The 12500-nt window shown below is 39.0% G+C and overlaps 1 protein-coding gene and 1 non-coding gene across 3 annotated transcripts in view; one reads left to right on the top strand and one right to left on the bottom strand.

Moving 5' to 3' along the window:
* The window catches only part of LOC123512292 (macrophage mannose receptor 1-like), a 60427-nt gene that overhangs the window by 13926 nt on the left and 34001 nt on the right, over positions 1-12500 (top strand). For both annotated transcript variants that reach the window (XR_006677062.1, XM_045268623.1), the window contains exons 14-24: positions 1-149; positions 1555-1642; positions 3223-3381; positions 4126-4362; positions 5430-5606; positions 5978-6085; positions 6702-6850; positions 8051-8166; positions 9270-9424; positions 11198-11287; positions 12350-12456. The exon at positions 1-149 is cut by the window's left edge and continues 6 nt beyond it. Coding sequence is in view for 1 of the 2 variants with exons in the window: in XM_045268623.1 (XP_045124558.1) it covers positions 1-149; positions 1555-1642; positions 3223-3381; positions 4126-4362; positions 5430-5606; positions 5978-6085; positions 6702-6850; positions 8051-8166; positions 9270-9424; positions 11198-11287; positions 12350-12456 (1535 nt within the window). In the remaining variant the exon portion in view is untranslated. The remainder of the gene's footprint in view (positions 150-1554; positions 1643-3222; positions 3382-4125; positions 4363-5429; positions 5607-5977; positions 6086-6701; positions 6851-8050; positions 8167-9269; positions 9425-11197; positions 11288-12349; positions 12457-12500) is intronic.
* Trnap-agg lies at positions 889-960 on the bottom strand. The gene has a single exon. It is a non-coding gene; the product is annotated as a tRNA-Pro (tRNA).

Genomic DNA, 12500 nt, shown 5'->3' with positions numbered 1-12500 from the left:
TGAAGCCAAAGCAGAGGGACGCGTGGCTGGGTTTGCGGGACGACGACCAAGGTAACAACTGGCACTGGACCGATGGATCTCCGATTGACTGGACCAACTGGGGTTACGGCGAGCCCAGTAACTATAACGGCGAGGAGCACTGCGGGGAGGTGAGGTTGAATTTAGGAAGTGAGGTTGGAGAAAGGGCAGGTTAGGACGGAAAAGTTGACTGCCATTTGGTAATCCTTTCCCTCTGCAGCAACATCCACTATTTAAACGGGGTAGAAATTGTAATATCTTTCCTTTTTTCATCCATAGTTTTGTTCCAGATGCTTATAAAGATTTCATACATTGCATATGGAGGTGATAATTGTTTTGTGTCAGGGTAACAGGGGAGGCGAGGGGAGGTTAAATGGGAGAGGAGGTTAGGTTTAAGGGGAGATGAAGTTAGGTTATGAGGGGAGTAAAGTTAATTAATGTAAGGGGATGTGAGGAGGCATTGCGGAAACAGGCAAATAAAATGAAGGAGTGAGGAATGAATGCCACAAAAGAGGAATGAAGTGTTGATGCAGAGATGAATGGAAGGAAGAAGGAACAGAAATTTGACTAAGGTTTTGTTCAGTAACCAATTGAAAAAAATCCGCTACAAAATCGAAGCAAACCCGGCTCTGAAGGGACAGTGTTGGCACAGGTGGCGGCACATTCTATAAACGCACGTGGCCTCTGCGCTCAGCCACACCCCATTGACCTTAGTGACTGACATTTCACACACAGGACATCAAAGTTTTCACAGTTCACCTTCTCCCTTCCCCACATTACCCATTCATCGACCACTACAAAAAGAACCAGAATTCGTGGCCAAATTTGCTATCCACTGCGCCAAGGAAGTGCTAAAAAGTACTAATTCTTGGGCCTGTCCGGGATTTGAACCCGGGACCTCTCGCACCCTAAGCGAGAATCATACCCCTAGACCAACAGGCCGCTGCTGTACTTGGACGTATTAGCAGGATTGTCAATAGAGGACAGTGTCAGCCATTTTTACTAACATCTGATGTACTCATAGGTGGCTGCAAATATCCTCTGGTGTTTGATGGTTGAGTCACGAGCCTCCTGTCTTCGTGCAGCCAAAATTTTTACTACACACGCATCTACACATTCCACAACACACTGATATTCTACTGCACACACATTCACACACACTCAGATTCTACTACACACTCAGACATATATTACTATTCACGCATCTACACATTCACACACACTCAGATCCTACAATACACTTAGACAGATATTACTTACTATACACGCATTTACACATTCACACACACTCAGACAAATATTACTATAAATGCATGCATCTACATATTCACACACACTCAGATTGTACAATACGCTCAGGCAAATATTATTACTCACGCATCTACACATTCACACATCCTTAAATTATCCTATAAAATGTGGTCTTCATTGCTAGTCGTTATACATCAAGTTTTTTCAGCTTAAGAGAATTGAATGAGTGCATGAGATGTGCTTGCCTTTCCACTGGTACTGACACGGTCCTTCCTTCCGCTGCAGATGAGGTCGTGGGACTATTACTGGGACGGAAAATGGAATGACATGAAGTGCACCCAAGACAACTACTACGTGTGCAAAGTGAAAGTTGGTGAGTTACATTTGTTCATTATGATATATACACGACATCTTTTCCTCTCTCTCACTAACCAAAGTATGATCCCTTTCTTCTGGCTAACTCTATCGGACATCTATGGAGACTGGCAACTTAGTGGGCCTTTTTTGTTGTTGTTGTTGTCCTTGGCCAGTTGTCCCTTCTTACATAGAAAAATAGATATATATATATATATATATATATATATTAACTCAGGAATGACAGAAAAACAGATGAAAAATAGATGAAGAGAGAAGTTCCGTTAAAGAGTGTTCGGAAAGAATCACGAAAAAAAGTAATGAAAAAAAGAGAAAGAAAGAGTGCCATGTAAAAAGATGTAGTAGGAATTTTGATTAAGAAAATAAAAGTAACAATAGCTTTTTTTTTTTTTTTACGTTGCTAGGTCCGAAATAAAACAAAAACATTCAATATTTTTGTTATTCTTTTTCCTGTCAATCTTTCTTGTTACTTTTTTCAGTTATTTTTTTCAGTGTTACTTTATTTCCCTGCTACTTTCTGTCCTTCAATCTCATTAGAATGACTTTAGCCCGTATTCTGAAACGCTTTGCTCTCTTACCATCATTACTTTGCAAAGGCTCCAGTTGAAGATACTCGTGTTTTTAAGAGTATTTCTATGGTTCTAGTGATAGAGTGGTAAGATTTCTAGATTATTATAAGAAGAAATTGTCTTGAAAAATCCGGCTATTCGTCTCTGTGGCTTTGGAAAACTGACATGGTGAAAGATACCCGTGTTTTTTAAGAGTATTTATTTTATGGTTGTAGTGATGGAGTGGCAAGATTTCTAAATTATTATAAGGAGAAGCTGTCTTGGATATTCTGCTAGTCGTCTCTGTGGCTTTGGATAACTGTCGTGGTGAGAGAGCAAGGCGTTTCCAGATAGAGGCATTTGTATATACGACCGGCGGCTGAGTCGGGGTCTTGCCGTGGTGTCGTAAGTAGTGGTGATGCTCGTAGTGATGGTAGTGGATTAGTGTTATTGGTTTATAGGGATGGTGATGCTGGTGGTGGTGGTGGTGGTGGTGGTGTATTCTTGGTGTTAGTGGTAGAGATGCTAGTGCTTATTTGCCCACGTATCCAATGACTAATTAATATGTGGATTAGTGTTGGTTTATAGGGATGGTGGTGGTGGTGGTGGTGGTGGTGGTGGTGCATTAGTGTTAGTGGTAGTGATGCTAGTGTTTCTTTACCTGCGTGTCCAATGACTAATTAACGCGTTGACGTATGTGCTCTATTTGCATATCTACTTACCAACGTACTTTATAGTGGTATTAGTTCTATTACATTACCTTCTTTTTCATCTTTCATTTATCTATCTAATTATTCCTCTATTTATGTATGGATTGATTAATTTCCTCATTTGCTTACGTAAAACATACATGCAGTAGCTATTATATCTTTCTTTTATCTTCCATTTAACTGTCAACATATTCATTCACCTATTAAAGTATGTATTGATTTATTTCCTTCAGGTCATAGGAAGAAGGAAATACAGAAGCAGGTAGGGAGTTCCAGAGTAGTATTGATCTTGGTAATTTTATTGGTTCTTATCTCGCCAGACACTTGCCCGGTGGACTGGGTGTTCAATGACGGCAAGTGTTATTATGTGAGTGACTTCGAGGCGACCAGGAACGAGGGGGAGGTGAAGTGCCAGGAGATGAACACGAAGGCAACACTCGTCAACATTCACTCCGAAGAGGAAAATCAATTCTTTGCTAGTAACTATTATGAAAAAAAAAGTAAAGGAAAAATGAAATATCTATCTTGAAATAATGCTCATATATTTTTCATGCACATTTTCTCATTTTAATTTTCTCATTTTTTTCTTGTTTTTATGCTTTCTTTCTTGTAAAAAATCTTCTTTCTTCATTGTTATTGTATTTCTTTTTTTCATTCCATCTGTCTTCCATTTTTTTTTTTTTTTGCACTCCTGGTCTTTCTTTCCTTTGGTTTTCTTTCTCCTTATCTCCTTTCTTTCTTTCTCTTTTTTTTCTTTCATTCTCCCTTCTTTTATGCTGAGAATGGAAGGGATGCAAAACTCACACACACACACACACACACACACACACACACTCTCTCTCTCTCTCTCTCTCTCTCTCTCTCTCTCTCTCTCTCTCTCTCTCTCTCTCTCTCTCTCTCTCTCTCTCTCTCTCTCTCTCTCTCTCTCTCTCTATCGTAACTTATTTCCTTCCTTTTTTTTACTTTTATGTCTCTCCTCTTTTTTCCTTCCTATCTTCTCTCATTTCTTCCTTCACATTTGCTTCCTTCTCTTCGTGCAGTTTCTCCCTTTCTCTCTTTGTTTTCCATCTATCCTTTCATTCCCCACATAGTCACAATACTGCAAGAACTCACTCACTCACTCGCTCGCTCACACACACACACACACCACACACACACACACACACACACACACACATCGCCCCTTCCTGTTTGACAATCCAACCCTTGACTCGCCCCTTCAGATCAGCTAATCCAGAGCAGTCAGTCGTGCTGGATGGGGCTGCAGTATAACGGAGCCAACTGGACCTGGGCAGACGGCACACCCATGGACTACAGTAACTGGAACTCAGGGGAACCAAACAACATGGAATCTGAGACGTGCGGCGAGATGATTGACTACCCTAACTCTGCTTACGAGGGGAAGTGGAACAACCTGGAGTGTGGAACGTCGAGAGCCTTTGGGTGTGAGTTGTATCCCAGTAAGTACGATTTCTATTTCCATTTTTTACCTTTTTTTTTTTGGTGGGGGGTATTTTCTTTAGTTTGTTATTTTCTTATTTAGCTTTTTTTACTTGTTTTTTTTTTCTTTGTTTCTGTATTTGTAATATTGATATTTGTGTTTACAGATACCGATGAATACTCCGTATTTTAAACCCTAACCTTGTAAAAGTAACACTTATATTAGGAACAACCTAATAACACTAGTAAAAATTGCAGTAATAGTAATGAGTCGCAATAGTATTAATAATAACGTAGGTTAGGTTGATTTTGCTTTTTATTTAATATGGACATTGACTCACTACAAAAAGTTCGAGAAAAGACTAATTTAAATCCCAGTCCCCAAAAAGCGAGGTCGAAAACAATCATTGAAATCTGGAGGATGTCTTGAAACCTTCGTGTTGAAAGTATTTAAGTCTAAAAGAAGGAAGTACAGGAGCAGGCAAGCCAGAGTTTATCCAAGAAGATGATAAGCGATTGAGAATACTGGTTAGCTCTTGATTTAGAGAGGTGGAAAGAAAGTGAAGGAAAGAATCTTATGTACTGAATAGGAGAGGTGTTGCTTTTAAATAGAGCCGAGAAACTTTGACTATGAAATGTATCCTTATGTATGTTTCCTTCTTTGGGGTTTTTATGTAGTGCGAGTTAGGAGGATTCAGGTGCTAGTGAGTAGAATTTAGCTTTTAACCTCTTCAGTACCGTGACGCGTTTTCATATTCATTCTGCTTACTATTTGGTGGTTTTATATAGCTTTAGAAACTCGCGTGGGAGGATTGAAATAGTGAAGACTGTGGCCATTAATCGTCTGACCTCCATAGACCCTTCCTAATGTCAATAAAATGCTCTAATCGTACGCAAATCTCGAGATGAAAAACGTGGCCCAGTATTGAAGGAGTTAAAGAAATTTTTGAAGGTGCGGCGTACGAGTGTTTCAGAATATGATCTTTATTTCTAAGTTAACACAGGATGGTAAGCCATTGTACGCCTTGCCACTGTAGTAAATTCCTACTGTCTGATGTTATATAGTTATGTTGCCTGGCGTCCTCAGCTCACATGATTGCCTGCGCTGACGGCTGGGAGGAGTTCGAGGACTACTGCTACAAAGTCTACAATGACGATTACTTATTACCAGAAGAGGCGAGGGAGAAATGCCAGGACGAGAATGCCGATCTGGCGTCCGTCCACTCCTACCAAGAAAACGACTTCATATATTCCTTGTTGGGCTGTAAGTGACGCGGTTCCTCCATTTTCTTTCTCCAATTTCGCTTTTGATGGAAATGTCGGTTTTTACTATTTTTTTCAGTTTGTAGGTCTGTTATATAGAATTGTTTATCTAATTTTCATTATTTCTTTTCTATTGTTGAAGTTTTAATTTGTATTGTTTGTGATTTTGGTTACTTTTATTATCATTAAATTGCTTTTGTTTCTGTTTATATTGTAGCTGCTAAAAAGAATGCATGTCTTCTCGAATTATCAAAACTTCCTCAAAGAACATTCACTTTCTCAAGTTCCCAAGCTACGTTTCTGACATTCAGCATTGCAGTGGTGTCAGTGTGTAGACAGTGCTGATGACCTGCTCCTGTGTTCCCTTCCCAGACGAGTCTTTCTGCCCCTACCTTGGCCTCACGGACGTCGGCCACCCCAAGTTCTTCAAGTGGCTGGACGGCACGACAGTGGACTTCACCCTGTTTTCGAGTTCCTTGGGTGAGTTTCTTTTCTTTTTTCTTTTTCTTTTCTTTTCTTTTTGAGTAAGATGAACACAGGCAAAGGATAACAAAAAAATGCATGGAAGGACCACCGGGAATGGCAGTCCCAAAATAAGTCAAAGAGAATAATTCAAAACTGGAGGATAAGTCTGTCTTGAGACCTTCCCTTTTAAAAGATTCAAGTCATAAAAGGAGGAAATACAGAGGCAGGAAGGGAGTGTGGAGGGACGCACGTACTGTTCTTATTTTAGAACACAAGGACACAAGGAAAGCTACAAGAGGTCTACACGTGACAGTCCCTGTATAGTACCTACTTACTATATATCTATCTATTTTCATTTAACTCACTGACTGCTATTTAAGACATCTGTCCCTCATTACTAATCACTGACATATTTTTACTTGTTCTAATCTAATCTTCAAACACAAACTGCAAAATCCATTCTTTTCATCTTTTTTTTTCATTTTAGATGTTTACAAAGATTTCATGTTTTCAGTGCTATCACTCTGGTAAAGAAGAGTCTCCTTTATCATTCCTAAAAAAAAAAAACATTCGATGCCTTTGTAACCTTTCTGTAACCTTTCTGTAACCTCGTCATCTTCACAACTTCCAGTCTTATGGCCATCCGAGCTGTGTGCCTGCATGCAAGGCTACTACTCAGGCGAATGGAGCTTGGAAAACTGCGACAATATGGAGCACTTCGTATGTAAGAAGCCCAAGGAAGCCAAGCCGCTGCACCCAGTCGAGACGGGCTGTAATGAGGTGAGGGGCGAGGCGGGACAAGAAAGAGGGAACAGCACTTTAATGGTATTCTGAAACACTTCTTTGCCGCACCTTCACTACTTTCAATGGCTCTAGTCGGAGGTGCATGGGCTTTATGGGTATTTCTATGGCTTTAGTGAAAGGTTAACAAGATTTCTACGTTATCAAGAAAAACACTCGTGAGAATCTGGCTATTTATTTCTGTGGCCTTTGAAAATATTTGTGGTGAGAGAGCACAGTGTTTCAGAATATAGGTCATTGTTGGGTGATGGAAATACCGACATGGAGGAGGGAAAAAAAGGGAGGTGAGAGGGTAAGAATGGTAGAAAAAAAGATGCACTGAGCTGAGGTAGAGAAAAGAAAAGAAAGAGGGAGGGAATGAGAAATAGATGGAGGTGTTCAGATTAAATACAGAAAGAAAATAAATACGAAGAAAGATGGGTAAGGATGACATTGAGATAGAAGAAAGAAAAGAAGGGAGGGAAAGAAAAAGTTAGATAAGGGAGACAATGAAGTAAGGAATGGTAGGAAAAGGAGGGGAGGGAAAAGGCAAGTGAAGGAGGAATGTGGAAGAAAAATAAGGTGGATCGTGAAGTGTTAGAGTCAAAAGATACATGGAGACTAAAACCTTCTTGTCGTGTTCTCAAGTACAAATCCACCAAAGCTACGAATATTAGAGAAATTTTGAGGGACTAGAAGTGCAAAAAGAAAGCAGAAGAGACCTGTAAGATGAGCTAAAGTTAACTAGTCTCTTCTTGCAAACTTATGGAACTTATGGAACTAGTATGAATTTTCAAGCAGGAAACACAAAGGGAAAGCGGAATTTGGAAAAATGAGACAGTGTTTTCTTTTCTAATATTGCAACCTTGTTCTCATTTGTTAAGAGGCCTCAAGGTACAACTTCTCTGGCGCCTCGCTTAGTAAAACTTTTATCAAAACTAACGCGAGTTTTTATAAGGAGCAATTAGAAAGCAAAAACCAAACGGAGAAAGGAAAAATAAGATCGCGTTTTCTTTTTTAATATTGCGATCTTGTTTTCATCAGTTAAGAGACCTCAAGGTACAACTCAGGCGCCTCCCTTAGTAAAACGTCTAATAAAACTAATGCGAATTTTACAAGGAGCAATTAGAAAGCACGAAAACAAACGGAGAAGGTAAGAATAAGACCGTGTTTTCTTTTCTAATCTCGCTTTGTTCTCAGGGAGACATTTACTACGAGGCAACCTGCTACGGCTTCCATGAGCTCTCCTCCTCGTGGAATAAAGCCAAGGAGGACTGTGAGTTCCGCGGCCAGCACCTCGTTGCCCTCGAGACACAGTGAGTAACTCTTCAGGTCTCGTCATACAGTCATTGAACGAGTGTGGTGGCCAGGAACACCTCTCAGTACCTTCCAGTCGAGCGTGATTTAACCCCTCCAGTACTGGGAAGCATTTTTATCATGAGTTTTGGGTATGATTAGAGGATTTTATTGACATTAGGAAGGGTCTATGGAGGTGAGAAGATTAGTAGCCAGAGTCTCCACTATTCTAATCTTTACATAAGTTTCTGAAACTGTACAAAACCACTAAATATTGAGCAGAATAAATATTGAAACACGTCTTGGTACTGAAGGGGTTAAGCTCATAAGTACCATGACGAATTTTCATATTCATTCTGGTTATTGTTTCGCGATTTTACACAACTTCAAAAACTTACGTGATGATTAGAATGGTGAAAACTCTGTGCACTAATCTTCTGACCCCCATAAGCCCTTCCCACTGTAAATAAAACCGTCTAATCGTACCCAAAACTCTTAGTAAAAATGCGTCCTAGTGCTGAAGAGGTTAATTGCAGTTTACTACCATTGACGAAGGTACTAGATGGTGTTTCATTTTCGACCGTCTACCTACATGACCGGTTTCACTACATTCTCCACTCTTATACTGAATCACCACACTTGCCCAATGATCACGTGGCAAGACATGTACTACGTTAATCTTGTGGCTCTGCGTTGCTCCAGACTCACGCACTGCCAGATATTGTGAGGTCGATCGATTTCTTGGTGGGAGTAAAATTATTCTGGTGGGAGAAGAGCTCTTTTCCTGAATCTAGTTGCTGATATTTGGTTTTGTTCTTGTAGTACTTAACGTAGTATCCAAACATTATGGATAACAACAACAACAATAATAACAACAACAACAACAACAAGAGCAAAGATGAGTTGATGGAAATAGCAAAGAGATGAACGGATGACAGACAAGTACTCGTATATAAATCATAATCTGCACTCTCTCTCTCTCTCTCTCTCTCTCTCTCTCTCTCTCTCTCTCTCTCTCTCTCTCTCTCTCTCTCTCTCTCTCTCTAATCTAACCTAAGATCCACAAAACAGTTAAGGCAAAACTTGACCATCCAACACTCACCTTCCCTTCTCTCCGCTGCAGGTTTGAGAACGCGTATGTTTCCTCGCTGCTGGCAGAAAGGAAGTCGAGGATTTGGATTGGTCTCTCCGGCACCATCGCCTCTGACGGAAGTGTTACCTTTTCCTGGGTGAACGGGAAGCCCCTTGACTACTCCTACTGGAATAGATACGAGCCAGGTGAGACGCAGGTGTGAGGGAGATAGATTGCACAGGTCCCGAGGTGGAATGGCAGGTAGATACATAGGTTGACTTGCTGGCTGAATGATAAGTCGGTAGGTAGATATATAGATAGATAGATTGACAGATAGATGGATAGGTAAACGAATAGGTTGATAGGTAATTAATTAACTAGATAGATGGTTAGATAATTAAGTAAGTAGATAGATATGTGGATATACTGATAGATAGATAGACAGTTAATTAGATAAATATGTAAATAGATGCATCAAGAGAGAGAGAGAGAGAGAGAGAGGAGCTGGAGGGTAAAAATCTCACACACACACATACCAATACGTGTACTAATTATATATTTTTTTGTACTTTTTTTTATTTCTTTGTCCAATTACACAAACGGCAGCTTTTGGAACAGGTCAAATTGAACGGCGGGAACGAAATGTTGCATCACCACCATCGCCATGAACGAGACACACGAACCTTCCAATTAGCGTGATGTATAATATGGATAATGAAACGAGGCCAGTAGTGAAGACATATACTAGAAAAAGTCTCGTGTGAAAAAAATATGGTGAAAACTGGTAAAATATTATCAATCTCTTTTTATTTATTTATTTTTTTTTTTGTATAGGAGTTAGATTTGAGTGTTTTTATTTGTATTTAGCTTGTTTGTATTTTGACTTATTGATCTTTCGTCTTTTGATTACTAAGACTGATTGATAAAGGTGAAAAAATAATAACAAGCTCTAAGTTATAAAACCTTCAGTGACTCTTCTTTTACAAGTACTTTTTTTTTCTGTCCCTGTTCATTACAAACACATTTTTTTTTTCACTTAGTCATATTACAATCACATTTTTCCCTGAGTCACATTACAATCACATTCACATTTTTTTCTTAGTCACATTACAATCACATTTTTCCCTCAGTCTCTTTACAAGCATGTCTTCCCCTCAGTAATATTACAAACTCATCTTTCCTTCAGTCTCGTCATTTACATCATGTCTTCTATCACAGCATCTATAAACATTCACGCTGGTGTTTCTCTGTTTCTGTTTCCTTTACACCTCAAATAATGGTTTAATCATCTTCATATGTCCTCCTTTCTTCTTCAATAATAGGACACTCTTTTTACCTTAAGATTTGTGTACGATTAAACCATTTTATTGACATTAGCAAGGGTCTATAGAAGTCAGAAGATTAATGGCCAGTCTTCACTATTTAATCCGCCGACATAAGTTTCTGAAGGTATATAAAATCACCAAATAGGCAGAATGAATATGGAAAGCTAAAAACTATACATTTAAAAAAGCATACCACAAAAAAAAAAAATCTAAAAAAAACTGTGAGTAACCATGAACAAATAATGTGGAAGAGCAAAAAGCTTAGTAATACACAACAGACATAGAGCTAAAAAAAGAATAACCACGTTCTTTTCAAGATACAAAACGACAGATCACTAAAGCGACAACTTAAAAACAGTCTCAAAAATCGTAAGTGACCATGAAAAAGCAATGGAAACTAGTACAAATGCTTAACCTTTTCAGTACTGGGACACATTTTTAACTCGAGATTAGTGTACGATTAGACCATTTTATTGACATTAGGAAAGGTCTATGGAGGTCAGAAGATTAGTAGCCACAGTCTTCATTATTTCAATCCCCCACATGAATTTATGAAGCAGTATCAAATCAGCAAATAGTAAGCAGAATGAATATGAAGAACGCGTACTGAAGAGATTGATAATACAACGTTCCTTCTATATCTTTCCTGCACAGATCCAGAACACGGGACTTGCGTGATTTCCTCAGGGCAGGACAACGGCTTATGGGGAGTCCGAAACTGCGATGACAATTACGAGTACATGTGTAAGTGATGGTTCTGGTTATCCCTGGAGCACGAGCAGCGAGTGAGTGACGAGTGACGAGTGACTGAGAAGGAGGAGAGCGTTGAGGGATGAAAGTTACTGAGAAAAATTAAGGAAGGTTGAATGATAGGGAGAAAGAAGTATGTGTCTATGAAAGGGGGTCGAACAATAGAGAGAGAGAGAGAGAGAGAGAGAGAGAGAGTGTGTGTGTGTGTGTGTGTGTGTGTGTGTGTGTGTGTATGTATTCTTATATCTTATCATCTGTTTTTCATCATTCTTTATTTCGAGTCATCATTATTATCGTATCTAACTAAAAGCCTCACTTTTCTCACAATCCCGCCACTACGCACTCCAAAACCTGCCAATAAACCGTAGTAGTATTTTCCTACCACACTAATTAACGAGGAGAGCTCAACATTTGTATATCACTACGGACTACTAGTATATTCTGAAACACCTCTACGTACACTACACGCAAACTATTTTAAAAAGACTCTAGATGAAATTAAGAGCCTTTTTAGTAGTTTTTTCAAGGTTGTAGTACCAGATTAACAAGATTTCAACATTATTAACACAACTTACACTATACACAAACTACTTTTAAAAGATTCTAGATAAAATTAAGAGTGTTTATAAAAGTGTTTTCAAGATTTTAGTACCAGATTAACAAGATTTCAACATAATTAACAGGAGTATATTCTGAAACATATCCACGTACACTACTCACAAACTACTTTTAAAAGGCTCTAGATAAAATTACAAGTGTTTTTAATAATGTTTTCAGGATTCTAGTACCAGATTAACAAGATTTCAACATTATTAACAGGAGTATATTTTGAAACATCTCTACCTTCAGTACACACAAACTGCTAGATATAATTGCATGCATTTCTCATTGTATTTTCGAGGTTCTAGTACTAGATTACCAGATTAACAGGAGAAACAGTAATGAAAATCCGGCTAATCATTTCTCTGGTCTTTAAAATAGTCGAGGTGAGAAAGCAAAGCATTTCAAAATACTATTCTTACATTCTAACGATTCTCTATATTTTTCTTATTGCAGGTGAGTATGACCGAGTTGGATACACCACGCCGACCCCTCCCACCACCAAGGCGCCCTCTGACTATTGTATGTACGACTGGGAGCACAAAGGCCTGGCGTGCTACAAGGTAACTGCTTAAGCCCTTCAGTACTGGGAGATATTTTTACCTTG

The sequence above is a fragment of the Portunus trituberculatus genome, chromosome 33, assembly GCF_017591435.1.
Source record: "Portunus trituberculatus isolate SZX2019 chromosome 33, ASM1759143v1, whole genome shotgun sequence".
Classification (NCBI taxonomy): Eukaryota; Metazoa; Arthropoda; class Malacostraca; order Decapoda; family Portunidae; genus Portunus; species Portunus trituberculatus.
This window is presented reverse-complemented; position numbering and strand designations above follow the sequence as displayed.